Source organism: Ictidomys tridecemlineatus, chromosome 6 (genome assembly GCF_052094955.1).
Source record: "Ictidomys tridecemlineatus isolate mIctTri1 chromosome 6, mIctTri1.hap1, whole genome shotgun sequence".
Classification (NCBI taxonomy): domain Eukaryota; kingdom Metazoa; phylum Chordata; class Mammalia; order Rodentia; family Sciuridae; genus Ictidomys; species Ictidomys tridecemlineatus.
In genome coordinates this window covers 56,932,945-56,947,716 of record NC_135482.1, presented here as the reverse complement: position 1 = coordinate 56,947,716, position 14,772 = coordinate 56,932,945, and the positions used below count along the sequence as shown (strand labels likewise).

At 40.5% G+C, this 14,772-nt stretch overlaps 2 protein-coding genes across 3 annotated transcripts; both read right to left on the bottom strand.

Annotated features, from left to right (window-relative positions):
* Nucleotides 1-105: 105 nt before the first annotated feature.
* On the bottom strand, nt 106-1,786 carry LOC101958515 (apolipoprotein F). 2 transcript variants are annotated; one of them, XM_040281933.2, is made up of 2 exons: nt 1,665-1,786; nt 106-1,219 (listed from the first exon to the last, which is right to left on the bottom strand). In XM_040281933.2, the coding sequence occupies exon 2, from the start codon at nt 1,200-1,202 to the stop codon at nt 279-281; it is 924 nt and encodes a 307-aa protein (XP_040137867.2). In that variant the 5' UTR covers nt 1,203-1,219; nt 1,665-1,786; the 3' UTR covers nt 106-278. The 2 variants fall into 2 exon arrangements, with proteins under 2 accessions (XP_040137867.2, XP_077909429.1); XM_078053303.1 differs by lacking the exon at nt 1,665-1,786 and adding an exon at nt 1,327-1,658.
* A 5,525-nt stretch (nt 1,787-7,311) lies between these two features.
* Nucleotides 7,312-8,772, bottom strand: LOC101961286 (uncharacterized). The gene is made up of 2 exons (XM_021733548.3): nt 8,614-8,772; nt 7,312-8,447 (listed from the first exon to the last, which is right to left on the bottom strand). The coding sequence occupies exon 2, from the start codon at nt 8,425-8,427 to the stop codon at nt 7,663-7,665; it is 765 nt and encodes a 254-aa protein (XP_021589223.2). The 5' UTR covers nt 8,428-8,447; nt 8,614-8,772; the 3' UTR covers nt 7,312-7,662.
* Nucleotides 8,773-14,772: the final 6,000 nt, after the last annotated feature.

Here is a 14,772-nt window from a genome sequence, read left to right as displayed (position 1 = left end):
AACTTTTAAGTTCCTTGTATTTGATAGAGTTATCTTCCTCCTGAATAAAAAATCAGGAGATTTGGATCCCTTGCCCCTTCTCAAGGATTTTTAAGCACACGCAGATACAGTATGTCAGAATCTTCAATTTATTCATTCTGTGGTTAACAACTTTTCTATCCTAAAACTCCTAGCACCAAGATCTAAGCGCATCTCTTGAATAAGTTCCACCCCCAGTGGGGAGCTAGATTTACTACTTTCTCTTTCTTATTTTGGTACTGGGGATTGAATCCAAGGCCTCACCCATACCAGAAAAGCACTTTACCACTGTGCCAAATCCCCAGCCCTGGACTTACTACTTCTGACACCAAAGGAGACATGGTAGTTGTTTCTTCCAAGTCACTCACATCTGAGGTGCTCCACAAGCCCTCCTTGCTGGTCTCTGGCTGAGGGATGTTTGTCTCTTTCTCTTCATAATAATACTGGATCAGATGCTGTACACCAGCCTTTAATGCTGGTTTAAGTGCAGCACTGATCACTAGACCTGTGGGCCCTCCTGACAGTCCTGCCATGGTCATCAAAAGGTCATAACCCAGATCTAGGGCTCCATCTTGACCTCGTTCCTTGGCCTTGTCAGAGCAATTCTGAATGGCATAGTAGAAAGCTGTGCCCAGGTTATAGTAGGTTCCTACTCCTGGCAATAGACGGATGACATTATGCACACTTTGCTCCTGCTCATTCTCACAGTCCTTAGTGGAGAAGGAGCGTCTCACCCTCTTTTGCCCTGGCTGCTCCCTGGCTAACAGTTGCAGAACAGAGGAGAGGGCTTCCACTGACACTCTGCTGTCTGTACTTCTGCCTTTCCGGAGCCTTTGAAGATGGTGAATGAGGCCGTCTGTCGCATTCACACCACCCCAGCGATAGAGCTGAAACTGTAGGGCCCAGGCATCAGATTGGCAGCCAGCTTCCTCCAAGGCGTTCCTTAGAGCCAGGCCTACTAGGAACTTGGATAGAGGAGCCATGTGGGCAAAACCAGGTAGAGACTTTGGATGTAGATTCTGGCAAGACATGGAGCCTGAGAAGAGTGGAGGGGATCCCAAGGATGAGGAAAGGTGCATAGAGACATTTGTCTGCTTTCTATATGAAATGGCATCCACAGAATGCAGCAGGTGGTAGCAAAGAAGAAGCTCAACTGGTATCATGATGAATCTGAAGCCATACATGTCTGAAGCAGAGTACCCTGGAAAAGGGAGAAATCCAAAACATAATCAACCATTTCTCTAAGGGCTATAGTCTGAAAGGAGCTCAAGACTCACTTAAAGGACACATGCATCATCTATCACCTACCTCCAGACTTCTGTTCCTTTTTTAAAAAAATCTTCTCCTGAGATACTGGGGGGTTGAACCTAGTGGAGGTCTACAACTGAGCTGCATCCCCAGTCCTTTTTATTTTGCGATACAATCTTACCAATACTGGTTTACAAATATGCAATCCTCCTTCCTCAATCTCAGATAGTTAGAATTACAGGCTTGTGCCACTGTGCCTGGCTAAAGCCTCTATTTTCAATTCAGGGCTTAGGAAATGGGAAATGCAGCCCAGTTGCTCCCACCTGGTTTCTCCCGTTTTCAGGTCACAGGGAATTCCTTTGTTTTATTTCCACCCACTTTTAGAGGCCCCAAATTACCACACAGTCCAGCTATTGAGAAGTGACACTGCCTTGGAAGGTTTGGTTGCTTCTCTGTCCTGCTCTGCCCAGTTCTCTGTCCCAGAAGGAAAGGAGATATTTGTTTTACCCTGTGATCAGTAAGGGGTGTAATATCTGCAAATATTTGTCCATTTGTACTGAGTGTTCAGACCTTTCCACTTGTCATACATTCAACCTCAATTCCTAAGACCTTGTCCTTTGATATTCCCTATATGTCCTGCCAAATTGCCACTCAGTTCATGATAGAAGCCAGGAAGATTCAGAATCAGGAAAGATTAGATGTTCATAAGTCTTTCATTTTATTTCTCTTTTCAGTTTTAAAATAAATCAGCAAGCTCTAGCATCTAGTTGGGGTTTTAGAATGAATGAGGGAGCCAGGTGGGGGTAGTAAACCACTTTGATCTCAGCTCCTTGGGAGACTGAGGCAGGAGGATTCCAAGTTCAAGGCCAGACTGGGCAACCTAGCAAAACCTTGTCTCAAAATAAAAAGTAAAAAGGTCTGGGGATGTAGCTTAGTGGTAGAGTGCCCCTGGGTTCAGTCAAGAGAGGATGGAAGGAAGGAAGGAAAGGGGAGATAATAAAGATTAAAATACCTCTTATTCCTTGTATGTATTAAATGCACAATATTTGATGATTGAAAGAAAGAAGAGGGGCAAAATGGGATAAGAAATAAGGGCTGAGAAGTCTGTTGTGGTAGCACACACCTGTAATCCCAGCGACTTGGGAGGCTGAGGCAGAAGGAGCATAAGTTCAAGACCAGTCTCACAACTTAGTAAAATTCTGTCTCAAAAAGAACCTTTTTTTTTTTTTTGGTACTGGGGACTGAACTCAGGAGTATTCAACCACTGACCCATATCCCTAGCCCTATTTTGTATTTTATTTAGAGATAGGGCCTCACTGAATTGCTCAGCCTAGCCATTGTTGAGGTTGGCTTTGAACTCACGATCCTCCTGCCTCAGCCTTCTAAGCAGCTGCAATTACAGGCATGCGCCACCATGCCCAGCTCAAAAACAACAATTTTTAAAAAGTGCTGGTCATTGATGTAGCTCAGTGGTAAGGCACTCCTGGGTTCAATACTCAGTACTGAAAAAATAAATAAATAAAAAGACAAATAAATAAATAAGGCTGAGACCTAGTAAGTGGAGAGGGGCAAGATTAATGCCAGTCATATGTATGTTTGCACAGAGATGAAATAAAGAAAATGCATCTGTCCTAAACAATCTCCAACACTTCTAATGACCTACTGAATCCCATGAACATAGTCCTGGGTAAACTTCTCTGCTATGTGGTATTGAATATCTGAAGTAAGCTTACATGATTCCTGAATCACTTTCCTCATACAGCACTTCAGAATAGTTACGGAATATTTGGTACATTATGTTATCATTGTTTATGAACATGAAAGTTTCTTTAAATTTTTTTTTTAGTTGTAGATCAACACAATACCTTTATTTATGTTTTTATGTAGTGCTGAGGATGGAACTTGATGCCCCACACATGCCAGGCAAGCAATCTACCACTGAGCTACACCCCTCATCCCTGAAAGATTCTTAATTAATAGGGGATTCTTCAGGTTTTTTTTTTTTGTGTGTGTGTGTGTGTGTGAGTGTGTGTATGTGGTGCAGGGGATTAAACTCAGGGCCTTATGCATGGAAGGCAAGCACTCTACTAAATAAGCTATATCCTCAGCCTGATTCTTCAGCTTTTTGTCTAATTATTCAATATGCTCCCAAGACTTACACTTGTAGTTCTAGCAAAAGCTTTGAACTGTGATCCTATCCATATGGGAGAAGGCTTCCCAGCAGATTCGATCACCATCTTAGCATACTGGTAGACAGACCAACCCATAATATTTACCATTATCAATACTTTCCTCAGAGTGAGTAGATGAGTGCTGAGTTTATTCCAGCTTCCCTGAAGGACCACTACATCCTTAAGAATAACAAATATATTAGTATTAGTTCAACTAGTACTTAGTACTATCTGTCAATCCCTTCCTCCTCTTTATGCTTCTAAGTCTCAAGGTTGAGGGTTTCAGTGAGGTCCTTTTCTCCCACCCTAATAATCTGAAGCTGCAGATAGTGGGTCTCAGTTGGGCAATCAACCTCCTCCAGGCCACCCTTAGAGCTAAATTGGACAGGTACTCAGGCAGAGGAGCTAAGAAGGGGGCTGTGTGCAAGAGATCCTGGCAGGGGCTGGGATCTGGGAGAGGAAGCTGGCTGGAGAGTTCCTGTGTTGGGTGCTCAGTCTCTGTGAAAGAGGGCCTCATTCTGGGTACTTCTTGGAAAGCCAGCCACTGGGGACAGGAAGACACAGCAAAGGAACAGCATGGCTTAGGTCATAGTGGCTCAGTGGATCAGCCCTCTTGGAAAGAAGCAGTGCTCAGGTGGAGATGTGGGGAGAGAGCCATGATGAAGAGATATCAAGACTAGTCAGAGCTGGGAAGTATCTTAGCTCTTACAAACTTCAGTTACCCTGGACATAAGCTTCCTCTTCACCCTTACAAGTTGTGGGAGACCCTCACTGGTTTGAGGAAGAAAAGTGCTAGAGGAAGAAGATGGTCCAAACATTTCATTTGCTTTGATATCTTCATAATCTGAATCACTGTTGTTTTTAATTCCTTCTCCTCCCTTACTCCAGCCAGAATCATAAGGAAGCCGGAGAGCAGATGACTTCCAAAAGAGTGAAAGATAGAGCATTTGCAAATATTTATGCATCTTTTCCTGGCCCAGACTTTGTCCTTCTCATCTTTGCCCCATATTGACAAACTGACCTTTCCCCTTTTGGCTTTGCTGGTCCTGGCCTGTATCTTTGTTTTTCTAAGATTTTTACATTAGACCTATAATTGAGTAGGAAAGGTCCTCTGTATCTTCTGGAGGGGAAGAAAGGTAAGACAGAATAGCTGGTGATCAATTTTTTTTTTTTTGTACTAAGGATTGAACCAGGGGCGCTTAATCACTGAGCCACATCCTCAGTCTTTTTCATATTTAATTTTGAGATAGAGTCTTGCTGAATTGCTGAGGACCTTGCTAAATTGCTGAGGCTGACTTTGAACTTGCAATCCTCCTGCTTCAACTTCAACAGGGTCCTATTGGTTTAGGGTCCCACACTTATGACCTCACTTAACTTTATGATCTGAATTCATGATCTGAATATATATACAGTTATATACAGATACATAGTTTAAAGGCTATATATCCAAATACAGTCATATTGGGTATTAAAGCTTCAACTTATGAATTTGGGGTGGGAGGCAAAATTCAGTTTGAAACACTTAGAGACATTATTATGTATTACCAAGAATAAAAAGTAATAATAAATTTTAGGGGGCTGGGTTGTGGCTCAGCGGTAGAGAGGTGTTGGGTTTGATCCTCAGCACCACATAAAAATAAATAAATAAAATAAAAGTATCTTGTCCAACTACTATATATATGTATTTAAATAGTAAACTTTAAAAGGAAAGCAAAAATAAATAAAATCCAAGTCCTCAGTCACATTAGTAATATTTAAAGGGTTCAGAAGATATGTGTTCAGAAGATATTGAACAGTGCCGACATAGAATATTTTCATTGTATTCTAAAATTCTGTTGGACAGTAGAAGTCTGATAATCATATAGTCCCTAAGATTGTAACTGATTCTATTATGATATACCCCCAGATTCCTCCTCTTTTCTTCAATCAGAAGATCAGTATCATTCTGGAATTTCCACAAGGACTGTTATGATTTGTCACCTCTGATTTTCATATTTATGCATTATCATATCTCAGAAGACTTGCAGGACTGTATGGCTTTCTCCACATCTCTCCCTTTTAGCATCTAAGGCATCTGATTTTTGTTTGGTAAATTTAAACTTGTTGTAGTGCCCAGAGCTAGCAAAATAAGGTAAGCATATATGTGATTTAAGGAGTCACACAATTTTATTAAAATTTTTTTGTGTCTGTTATTAGGTAAAAAGAATTCCCGCCACCAGTATGGGTAATACAGGCTGTCAAAATCATAGTTGAATATATTCTATTTTGTATTATATCTGGAGAAGGGAATTGATGATTCTTTTTGTAGTGCTGTGGGATTATTATTATTTGGGGGGTTACAAGAGATTGAACCTAGAGGCATTTAACTGATGAGACACATCCCCAGTCCTTTTTTATTTTGAAACAGGGTCTTGCTAAGTTGCTTAGGTCCTTGCTAAATTGCTAAGGCTCTTTGATTTTGAAATCCTCCTGTCTCACCCTCCCAAACTACTGGGATTACAAGCATATGTAATCCTCCCCTACATTTTTTAAAAAAGAAATAAGTTCTCCCTGAGTTACTCAGACTGGTTTTAAATTCCTGGGCTCACTTGATCCTCTTGTCTCAGCCTCCTAAATAGCTGTGACTATAGGCATGCACCACTGTATCTGGATATTGGTAATAATTGTTAATTATTCTGTTTTTAAGAATTGCCTGTTTTATAGCTATTAAACTAGCTGGTTTATTGATTTTAACACCACACCTACAGCTTGTCAAGAATTACTACATGTCCTTTCTGTGCCTAGTCTTTTTGTATAAAGCATAGGACTCTCAGGAATAATAATTAAGTCACAGATTTATGCTTTTGTCCTAGTGGTGCCTTGTATTTGGCTGAAGAAAATTGTATGTCATTTATATCGCAGAGCCTCTAGATGAAGCTATAGAGTCCAGAAGTTGGGCTGGTAGTCAACCTGCTCCAGGGTCAGTGGCAAGTCTATCAGGATCCCTGACAGAAGGATTAAGTGACTGAAGCTTTGAAGCTAGATAAGGCCTTTGAGAATAGGATCCAGCATAATCAAGCAGCCTCCCTGCCACCACTCCAGATGTGAGGAAAAAGGCACCAACCAACTCTTGGGCTGCAGTCCACATGAAATGACACCTAGAGAGTATAGGAGGAGACAGGAGCAGGTCATGTTTGGTCTTAAATGATGTCTAGCTGGATCAGACTATGCTAGAATGGGAATTATTTTCCTCTGGCTGTGCTCTGAAAAGAATCCAGGGCTCCGTTAAAGGACATCTCACCCTTTGAACCTCAGCTCCTATTCCTTTTTTTTTTAAAGATGATTTTAAAATTATTTTTAATATTTATTTTTTAGTTTTCGGTGGACACATCTTTATTTTTATTTTTTTTTAATTTTTATGTGGTGCTGAGGATCGAACCCAGCGCCCTGGGCATGCCAAGGGAGTGTGCTACCACTTGAGCCACATTCACAGCCCCTCAGCTCCTATTCCTTTTTAAGCTGGGTCAAATAAATGACAATAGGACTTAGTTGTTCTCCTTGGTCTCTGCATTCCAGATCACCAAAGATTTCCTCTGTTTCACTTCCACATAATTATGGGGTCCCAAATTACCCATATGTTCCAGTTAAAAGTGAGAAAGCTCTTGGAGTTGCTGATACTGCCCAGTTCCCTGTCCCATGAAGAGGGAAGAGAGGTGCTTTTGGTGATGATAGATCACTAAGGGACACGATCTCTACAAATATTTGCCCATTTGAACTGACTGCTCAAGCATTCGGCCTCAAAGCACACTGGCATTTCCTACATGACCTTGCCATATTCCATTTCCAGGTCACAAAACAATCATAGTGGCCTAGTCAAGAAAGATCCAAAAACTGATTCTGATATGGCAGCAGCTTTTTATTTCTCTTTTCAGTTTAAAAATTTAACATAAGCAAGACACAGCATTCAGTTCAGGAATTAGAAAGAACAAGGTAGATCAATGGAAGAAATTACAATAGTCACAGTATTTGACAACTGAAAGAGAAATTGAAAGAAGAAATGAGCTAGTACCTACTGAGAAGTAAAGCTGCTCATGGTCACAAGTGTTTCAGCGCTTGGATCAAAAGAAGAGTGTACACTTATCCTAAGCTTTCCCCAATATTTCAAACTACCTACTGTGCACAATCCTTTTATGCAAGTCTATGAGAGACATTACAAAAAATAAATGTGATGACTTGGAGGGCTTCCCTACCCAAAGTGAGCCTGAAAAAATTTCTGGAGCAAGTCTAAAATAATACGTTTCAGAAGGATTGCTATTTGAACATAAAAGTATATCTGATCTTCTGTAGAAAGTGTGGCATCCATAATGTCTGGGCTTTTTATCAGCCTTTTGCCTATTTCCTCTAAATGCTCCCAGGACTCATCCGTGCACTTCTCGGTAACAGTGATGGCAGCAGACTTGAACTCTCTTACCAACTCAGTGGAAGGGAGTTTCTCAGCAAATTTAATCATCAGTGCTGCTGACTCATACATCACCCACCCATGGCCAGAGGCACATACCTCAGGCAGGGTAACTGAGCGTTGGACCCTCCTCAGCTCCCCTGACACTCCCCCTAAATCCCTCAGAATGGCCTCATTATTGCCAGTTCTTTCTTCCCGAGTATGCTTTTGGCTCTCATGGATGAGGGTTTCAGTGAGGTCCTTTCCTCCCACCCTAGAAAGCTGAAGCTGCAGATAGTGAGCCTCAGCTGGGCAGCCAACGTCCTCCAGGACCACCCTCAGAGCTAAATTGGACAGGTACTCAGGCAGAGGGGCTAAGGAGGGAACTGTGTGCAAGAGATCCTGGCAGGTGCTGGGATGTGGGAGAGGAAGCTGGCTGGAGAGCTCTTGTGTTGGGTGATCAGTCTCTGTGAAAGATGGCTGTATCTTCAGGGCCTCATTCTGGGTTCTTCTTGGAAAGCCAGCCACTGAGGATAGGAAGACACAGCAAAGGAACAGCTTGGCTTGGGTCATAGTGGGTCAGTGGATCAGCCCTGTTGGAAAGATGCAGTGCTTAGGTAGGGATGTGGGAAGAGGCCCAGGAGGAAGAGATATCAAGACTTAGATATCAAGCTAAGGAAGTGTCTTAGTCTTACAAATTTCAGTTACCCTGGACATAGCTTCACCTCCCACTTCTACAGGTTATAGGAGACCCTTTACCTGTTCTGTAAAGAAATAGCCAGAGGAATGAGTTGGTCCAAACACGTCCGGCACCTCAGGGTTTCTCTAGTCTGAACAGTTCTTTGTAGACTTTACCCTCTTTTTCCCTAACCAAATAATGATGCCTTCTGAAAACAGTGAACATTCACAAACATTTACCACCTTCTCCTGGGCCAGACTTTGTCCTTCTCACCTTTGCTCCAGTCCTGACAAACAGGTCTTCTTCCTTTGTGGCTCCTGCTTTTCCAGGCCTATATCAATGTCACTCTAAGGTAACATACCCTAGACCTAAACTTGGACCAGGCAAAGTTCCTTTACTCTTCAAAGCAAGTGTCAAGGGAAAAGATAGGGATTTATGTGATTTCTGGGTAGGAGATACTAAGTCTTATTCTCTTATTATTTTTTCTTTTTTTGGTATTGGAGATTAAACTCAGTGGTGCTTAACCACTGAGAAATACCCCCAGCCCTTTTTATATTTTATTAAGAGACAAGATCTTGCCGAGTTGCTTAGGACCTCACTAAATTGCTGAGGCTGGCTTTGACTTCACAATCTTCCTGCCTCATTGTCTCTAGCCGCTGGGATTACAGGTATATTGGATCTTTATTTATTATTTTTTTCTGATACTGGGGATTGTAGCGAGGGAGGGGTGCTTTACTGCTCAAATATAGCCCAAACCTTGTTTATTTTGTGAGATGGGTCTCACAAGTTGCTTAGGCTGGCCTTGAACCTTGTGACCCTCCTGCCTCAGCTTCCCAAGGAACTGGGATCAGAGGGATGTGCCACCGTGCCTGATTTATGGCTTTATTCACCTGTGTACACCTCGTTTTTGGATAATCACTGTGACTTACTATATAGGAGGAACTAAATACAAATACAGGGTTTGGGTTGTGGATCAGTAGTACAGTACTTGCCTAGCATGAGTGAGGCACTGGATGCCATTCTCAGCACCACATATAAAATAATAAATAAAATATTGTGTCCAACTACAAATATCCAAAAACTACAAATACAGTTGGTAACCAATTTTTTTCAATTTTATTTATTTTTTTACCATACGATTTATTTTTATTTTTTTTTATTCATACATGACAGCAGAATGTATTTTGACATATAATACATACATGGAATGTACATACATTGGTCATATTGTCTGTTCTATTCTGGTGCCCTTCCTATCCCTCCTACTCCTCCCCTCCTCTCCCATCCTTTCTCTCTATCCAATCTAATGTGACATACCTTTTTTCTTTTTCTCATCCCAACATCATATATGTGTTCTGTATAACAATGAGGTTCTCCTTCTCTTTCGTGCAACTCCCCTTCTCCCTCTTTTTCCCTCCCACCTCTCTTTCCTATTTAGTGGTAGTCTTCTTCTCATGCTCTTCCTCCCTATCCCATTTTGAGTCACCCCCCCCTTATATCAGAAAAGACAAGTGGCATTTGTTTTTTTAGGGATTGGCTAACTTCGATTAGCATAATTTGCTCTAATGCCATCCATTTGCCTGCAAATGCCATGATCTTGTTATTTTTTAGTTCTGAGTAATATTCTATAGTGTATAAATGCCACATTTTAAAATCCATTCATCTATTGTAGGGCATCTAGGTTGGTTCTACATTCTAGCTATTGTGAATTGTGCTGCTATAAACATTGATGTGGCTGTGTCCCTGTAGTATGCTCAGTAACCAATTTTTTTAAAAAAATTGAAAATGTTTATTAGCTATTGCCTCTAATAGATTTATTATATTAAAGGAAAGAAACAGCCGAGTGTAGTGGCACATGCCTGTATTCACAGCAGCTCCGGAGTTTGAGGCAGGAGGATTGAGAGTTCAAAGGCAGCCTCAGCAACTCAGTGAGACCCTGTCTCTAAATAAAACACAAAAAAGGACTGAGGATTTCGCTCAGTGTTTAAATGGCCCCCCAGCAAAAAAGGGGAAAGAAACATATTTTGTAATGTGCTAATAAGAAAAATATTCAGGAAACTGAGCAATGTTGAACAGAATTTTCAGTATTTTGGACATAAATAAAATTTATAACTTTATACAGATTCTGGACTATTTACTGAAAATTCTTCAACAATGGGGCTTCACATTGAACAAGAAATATGAACACATAAACAAGTATAAAACAATATATTTCAAGACAATTAGATCCTTCAGAACAGAAACTCTATTCTCCATAAGTATCCCTTGCCATTTATGGAGGAAGAGTTAGACCGGTAGAAAGAAAATAAGATGGGATCCCAACACATAAAAATACAAGAACCATGTAACTAGGAACAGTATTCAGGAATGCTCATTAAATTTTGAAAACAAGCAAAACCTAAGAAGGTAAAGCAAATGCATTTGTTACTCCTACCAAAAAATAATCTTTTTCATTTTGTTATTGTTATTTTATAAAAATGCACGTTATTTGCATTTTATATAAAATTGGTAAACATAGAAAAGCACAAAATAAAAATTACTTTTTGGGCTAGGATTGTGGCTCAGGGGTACAGCGCTTGCCTCACTCGTCCGAGGCCCTGGGTTCGATCCTCAGCACCACATAAAAATAAATAAATAAAATTAGGGCACCGTGTCCAAATATAACTTAAAAAAAATTACTTGCCATACTACAAACAAAAATGTCACTTATTTGAAAAAAGGAAAACAAAATCATACAATCAGAGAAGACCTAGGAAGGACACTCCCCAACCTCAGGTTCGGCTGATGCCAATTCACCAACCACTTCAAACTGTTTTTAAAAATTTTAAATATCTATGCTATTGCCTATCTCATAGTGTTTCTGTATTGTTTATCAGGTCAATAGTGATTAATAAACAAAGATGACAAGCATGGCTAGGACTGTAATTGAAAATTTTCTGTTCCTCAAGAAAAAAAATTTTTTGTCTTTTTTTTTGTGGCACTGGGGATTGAACATAGGGCCTCATGCATGCTAGGTAAATGCTCTACCCCTGAGCTGCCTCCCCAGCCCTTTTTAAATTTTTGAGACAGGAGTAACCAATTTATGATGGTTAATTTTAAGATTTAAAAATCTTTATTTTATTTATTTATTTAATGTGGTGCTGAGGATCGAACCCAGGGCCTTGCACATGCTAGGTGAGTGCTCCACCGCTGAGCCACAACCCCAGCCCAATTTTATCATTTTTTAACTTTGCAATGATGTGAATTTCTACCCTTTCAGTAGAAATCCTACTTTAACATATATATATATATATATATATATATATATATATATACTTTAGTTGTAGTTAGACACAATACCTTTATTTTATGCGGTGCTGCGGATCAAACCCAGGGCCTCATGTGTGCTGGGTGAGCACTCTACCGCTCAGCCACAACCCCAGCCTGTAACATACCGTCTTAACTTGTCGGCAACAGCAAATCCCAGTCAGTCAAGTAATTCCAAGTGTAAAAAAATAACTAATGGTCTACAGTGTTTTATATTGTCGGTGTTTTTGGGGTATTGTTCTGCTTCCAGATCCCATCCTGCACAAAATATTAACATGTGTGTACATGAGATATTCAACACTTTATAAACAAGGTTTTTTGTAATATGATTTTGCCCATCTGGAGGTTAATGTAAGTATTCTGAGCATATTTAAAGTAGGATAGGTATTTTATTTTTTTATTTTTACTTTTTTAAACATTTATTTATTTATTTAGTTTTCCGTGGACACAACATCTTTCTTTGTATGTGGTGCTGAGAATGGAACCCTGGCTGCACGCATGCCAGGCAAGTGTGCTACCGCTTGAGCCACATCCCCAGCCCTGGGATAGGTGTTTTAATAAACATATGGAGTTTTTCTTTCTGCATTTCTTCTTCTTCTTTTTTTTTTTTTAGTGCTGGAGATTGAAACCAGGGTCTTGCATATGCTAGGCAAGAGCTCTACCACTGAGCTGTACCCTACCCCCCAAAAGATTGTCAGATTGGGTTAAAGAAAATACAACTATATTCTTCCTACAAGAAATCTATTTTTTGGGCTGGGGATGTGGCTCAAGCGGTAGCGCGCTCGCCTGGTATGTGTGCTGCCCAGGTTCGATCCTCAGCACCACATACAAACAAAGATGTTGTCAAACAAAGATGTTGTGTCCACCGAAAACTAAAAAATAAATATTTAAAAAAATTTCTCTCTCTCTCTCTCTCTCTTTAAAAAAAAGGAAATCTATTTTTTGCAGGAGTGGGAATTGACCCAGGGCTCTGGCAACTACGCTACATCCATGGCCCTAGAAATCCATTTTAATCCATGGTGGCATATGCCTGTAATCCCAGCAACTCAGAAGTCTGAGACAAGAAGATCACAAATTTAAAGCAATTTAGTAAGACCCTGTCTCAAAAAAAAAAAAAAATTATAAAAAGGGCTGGAGGTATAGCTGTCATAGAGCTTCCCTGATTTAAATCACCAGTACTGACCTCCCCAACAAACAAGAAATCTAGTTTGAAAGGATGGAAAAAGCTGGGCACAGTAGCACACGTCAGTAATTCCAGTGATTTGGGAGGCTACAGCAAATGAATCACAAGTATGAAGCCATCCTCGGCAACTTAGTGAGACCCTGTCTGAAAATAGAAAATAAAAAAGGGCTGGGGTTGTAATACAGTGGTGAAGTACCCCTGGCTTAAATTCAGAGTACCATTAAAAAAAAAAAGGGTTGAAAAAGTTTTATCGTAATAGCACTAATCAAGAAAAACCTACAATGAGGGATGGGATATAGCTCAGGGCTACAGCACTTGACTAGCATGGGTGACGCCCTGGGTTCAATCTCCAGTTAAAACACACACACACACTCACACACATAATGTATGTGTGTGTGGAGGGAGGGGGGGCGGAATGGAGGAACTTTGATTGGGCTAAGGGGAGGGAGATGTGGGGAGGGGACATGGGGGCAGGAAAGATAGTGGAATGAGATGGACATCATTATCCTAGGTACATGTATGATTGCACATATGGTGCCATGCTACATTACGCACAACCAGAGAAATGAAAAGTTGTGCTGCAATTGTGTACAATGAATCAAAATGCATTATGTCATATATACCTAATTAAAATAAATAAAGTAATTAAAAATTTTTTTTAAAACCACACACATTTTCAGTGGCTATATTCAAATCAGTAGACTTCAGAGCAAAATATATTGTGAAAAATAACATCATTTGACACTAAGGAAGGGGTTAAAATAATGTGAAATATGTATTTGGTTTCCTCCCCTCTTTTTTTGGTACTAGGGATTGAACCAGGGGAATTCTACTACTGTGCTGCATCCCCAGCCTTTTTTTTTTTTTTTCACTTTGTGATAGGGTCTTACAAAGTTGTCAAGGCTGGCCTCAAACCTGCAATCCTCCTGCCTTGTCTCCCATGTCACCGTGCCCAGCTGTTTTCATCCCATTTACTGATATGTACCTCTGAAAATCCTAGGTATTTCTGGAGTGATGAATGCTAATGAAGGGGCTGGTTGCCAACCCTGTGAACAGAATATTGGAAATTTCAGTCCCAACTTTACCCTTGACTTTTCAGGAGGGGAGACAGGCTGAAAAGCTAGTTCATAAAATTAATGGCCAATGATTTTAGTCAGTCATGCTTACATAATAAAGCTTCCATAAATACCTAAAAGGATCGAGTTCTGAGGGCAAAACAACAAAGGGGCAGCACAGCCAAATCATGATGGGACAGTAGAACAGCTTTGCTGGAGAAAAGCAGCAGCACTCACACTGGGAAGTGAGAAAAGTTCACAATGAAGAGACACAAAGAGTGGTCAGAGCCAGCATGCATCTTAGCCCTTAGAAACTTCAGTTACTCTGGACATAGAATCATCCCCAGCTTTAGAGGATGTAGGAGTCCCTCATTTGTTTAGGGGAAATAAAAAACAAAAACAAAACACAAGTTCAAGAAATGATAGTTCAAACATATCCTTTGCTAGTCATGGTGGTGCACACCTGTATTCCCAGTAACTTGGGAGGATGAGACAGGATAGCTAGTTCAAGGCTGGCCTTAGCAAACCCTGTTTCAAAGTAAAAAATAAAAAGGATCAGGTGTAGTGGCTCTTGCCTGTAATCCCAGTGACTTAGAAGGCTGAGGCAGAAGGATCACAAGTTCAAGGCTAGCCTCAAGCAACTTAGCAAGGCCCCAAAGAAACTTAGCAAGACTCCATCTCAAAATAAAAAATAG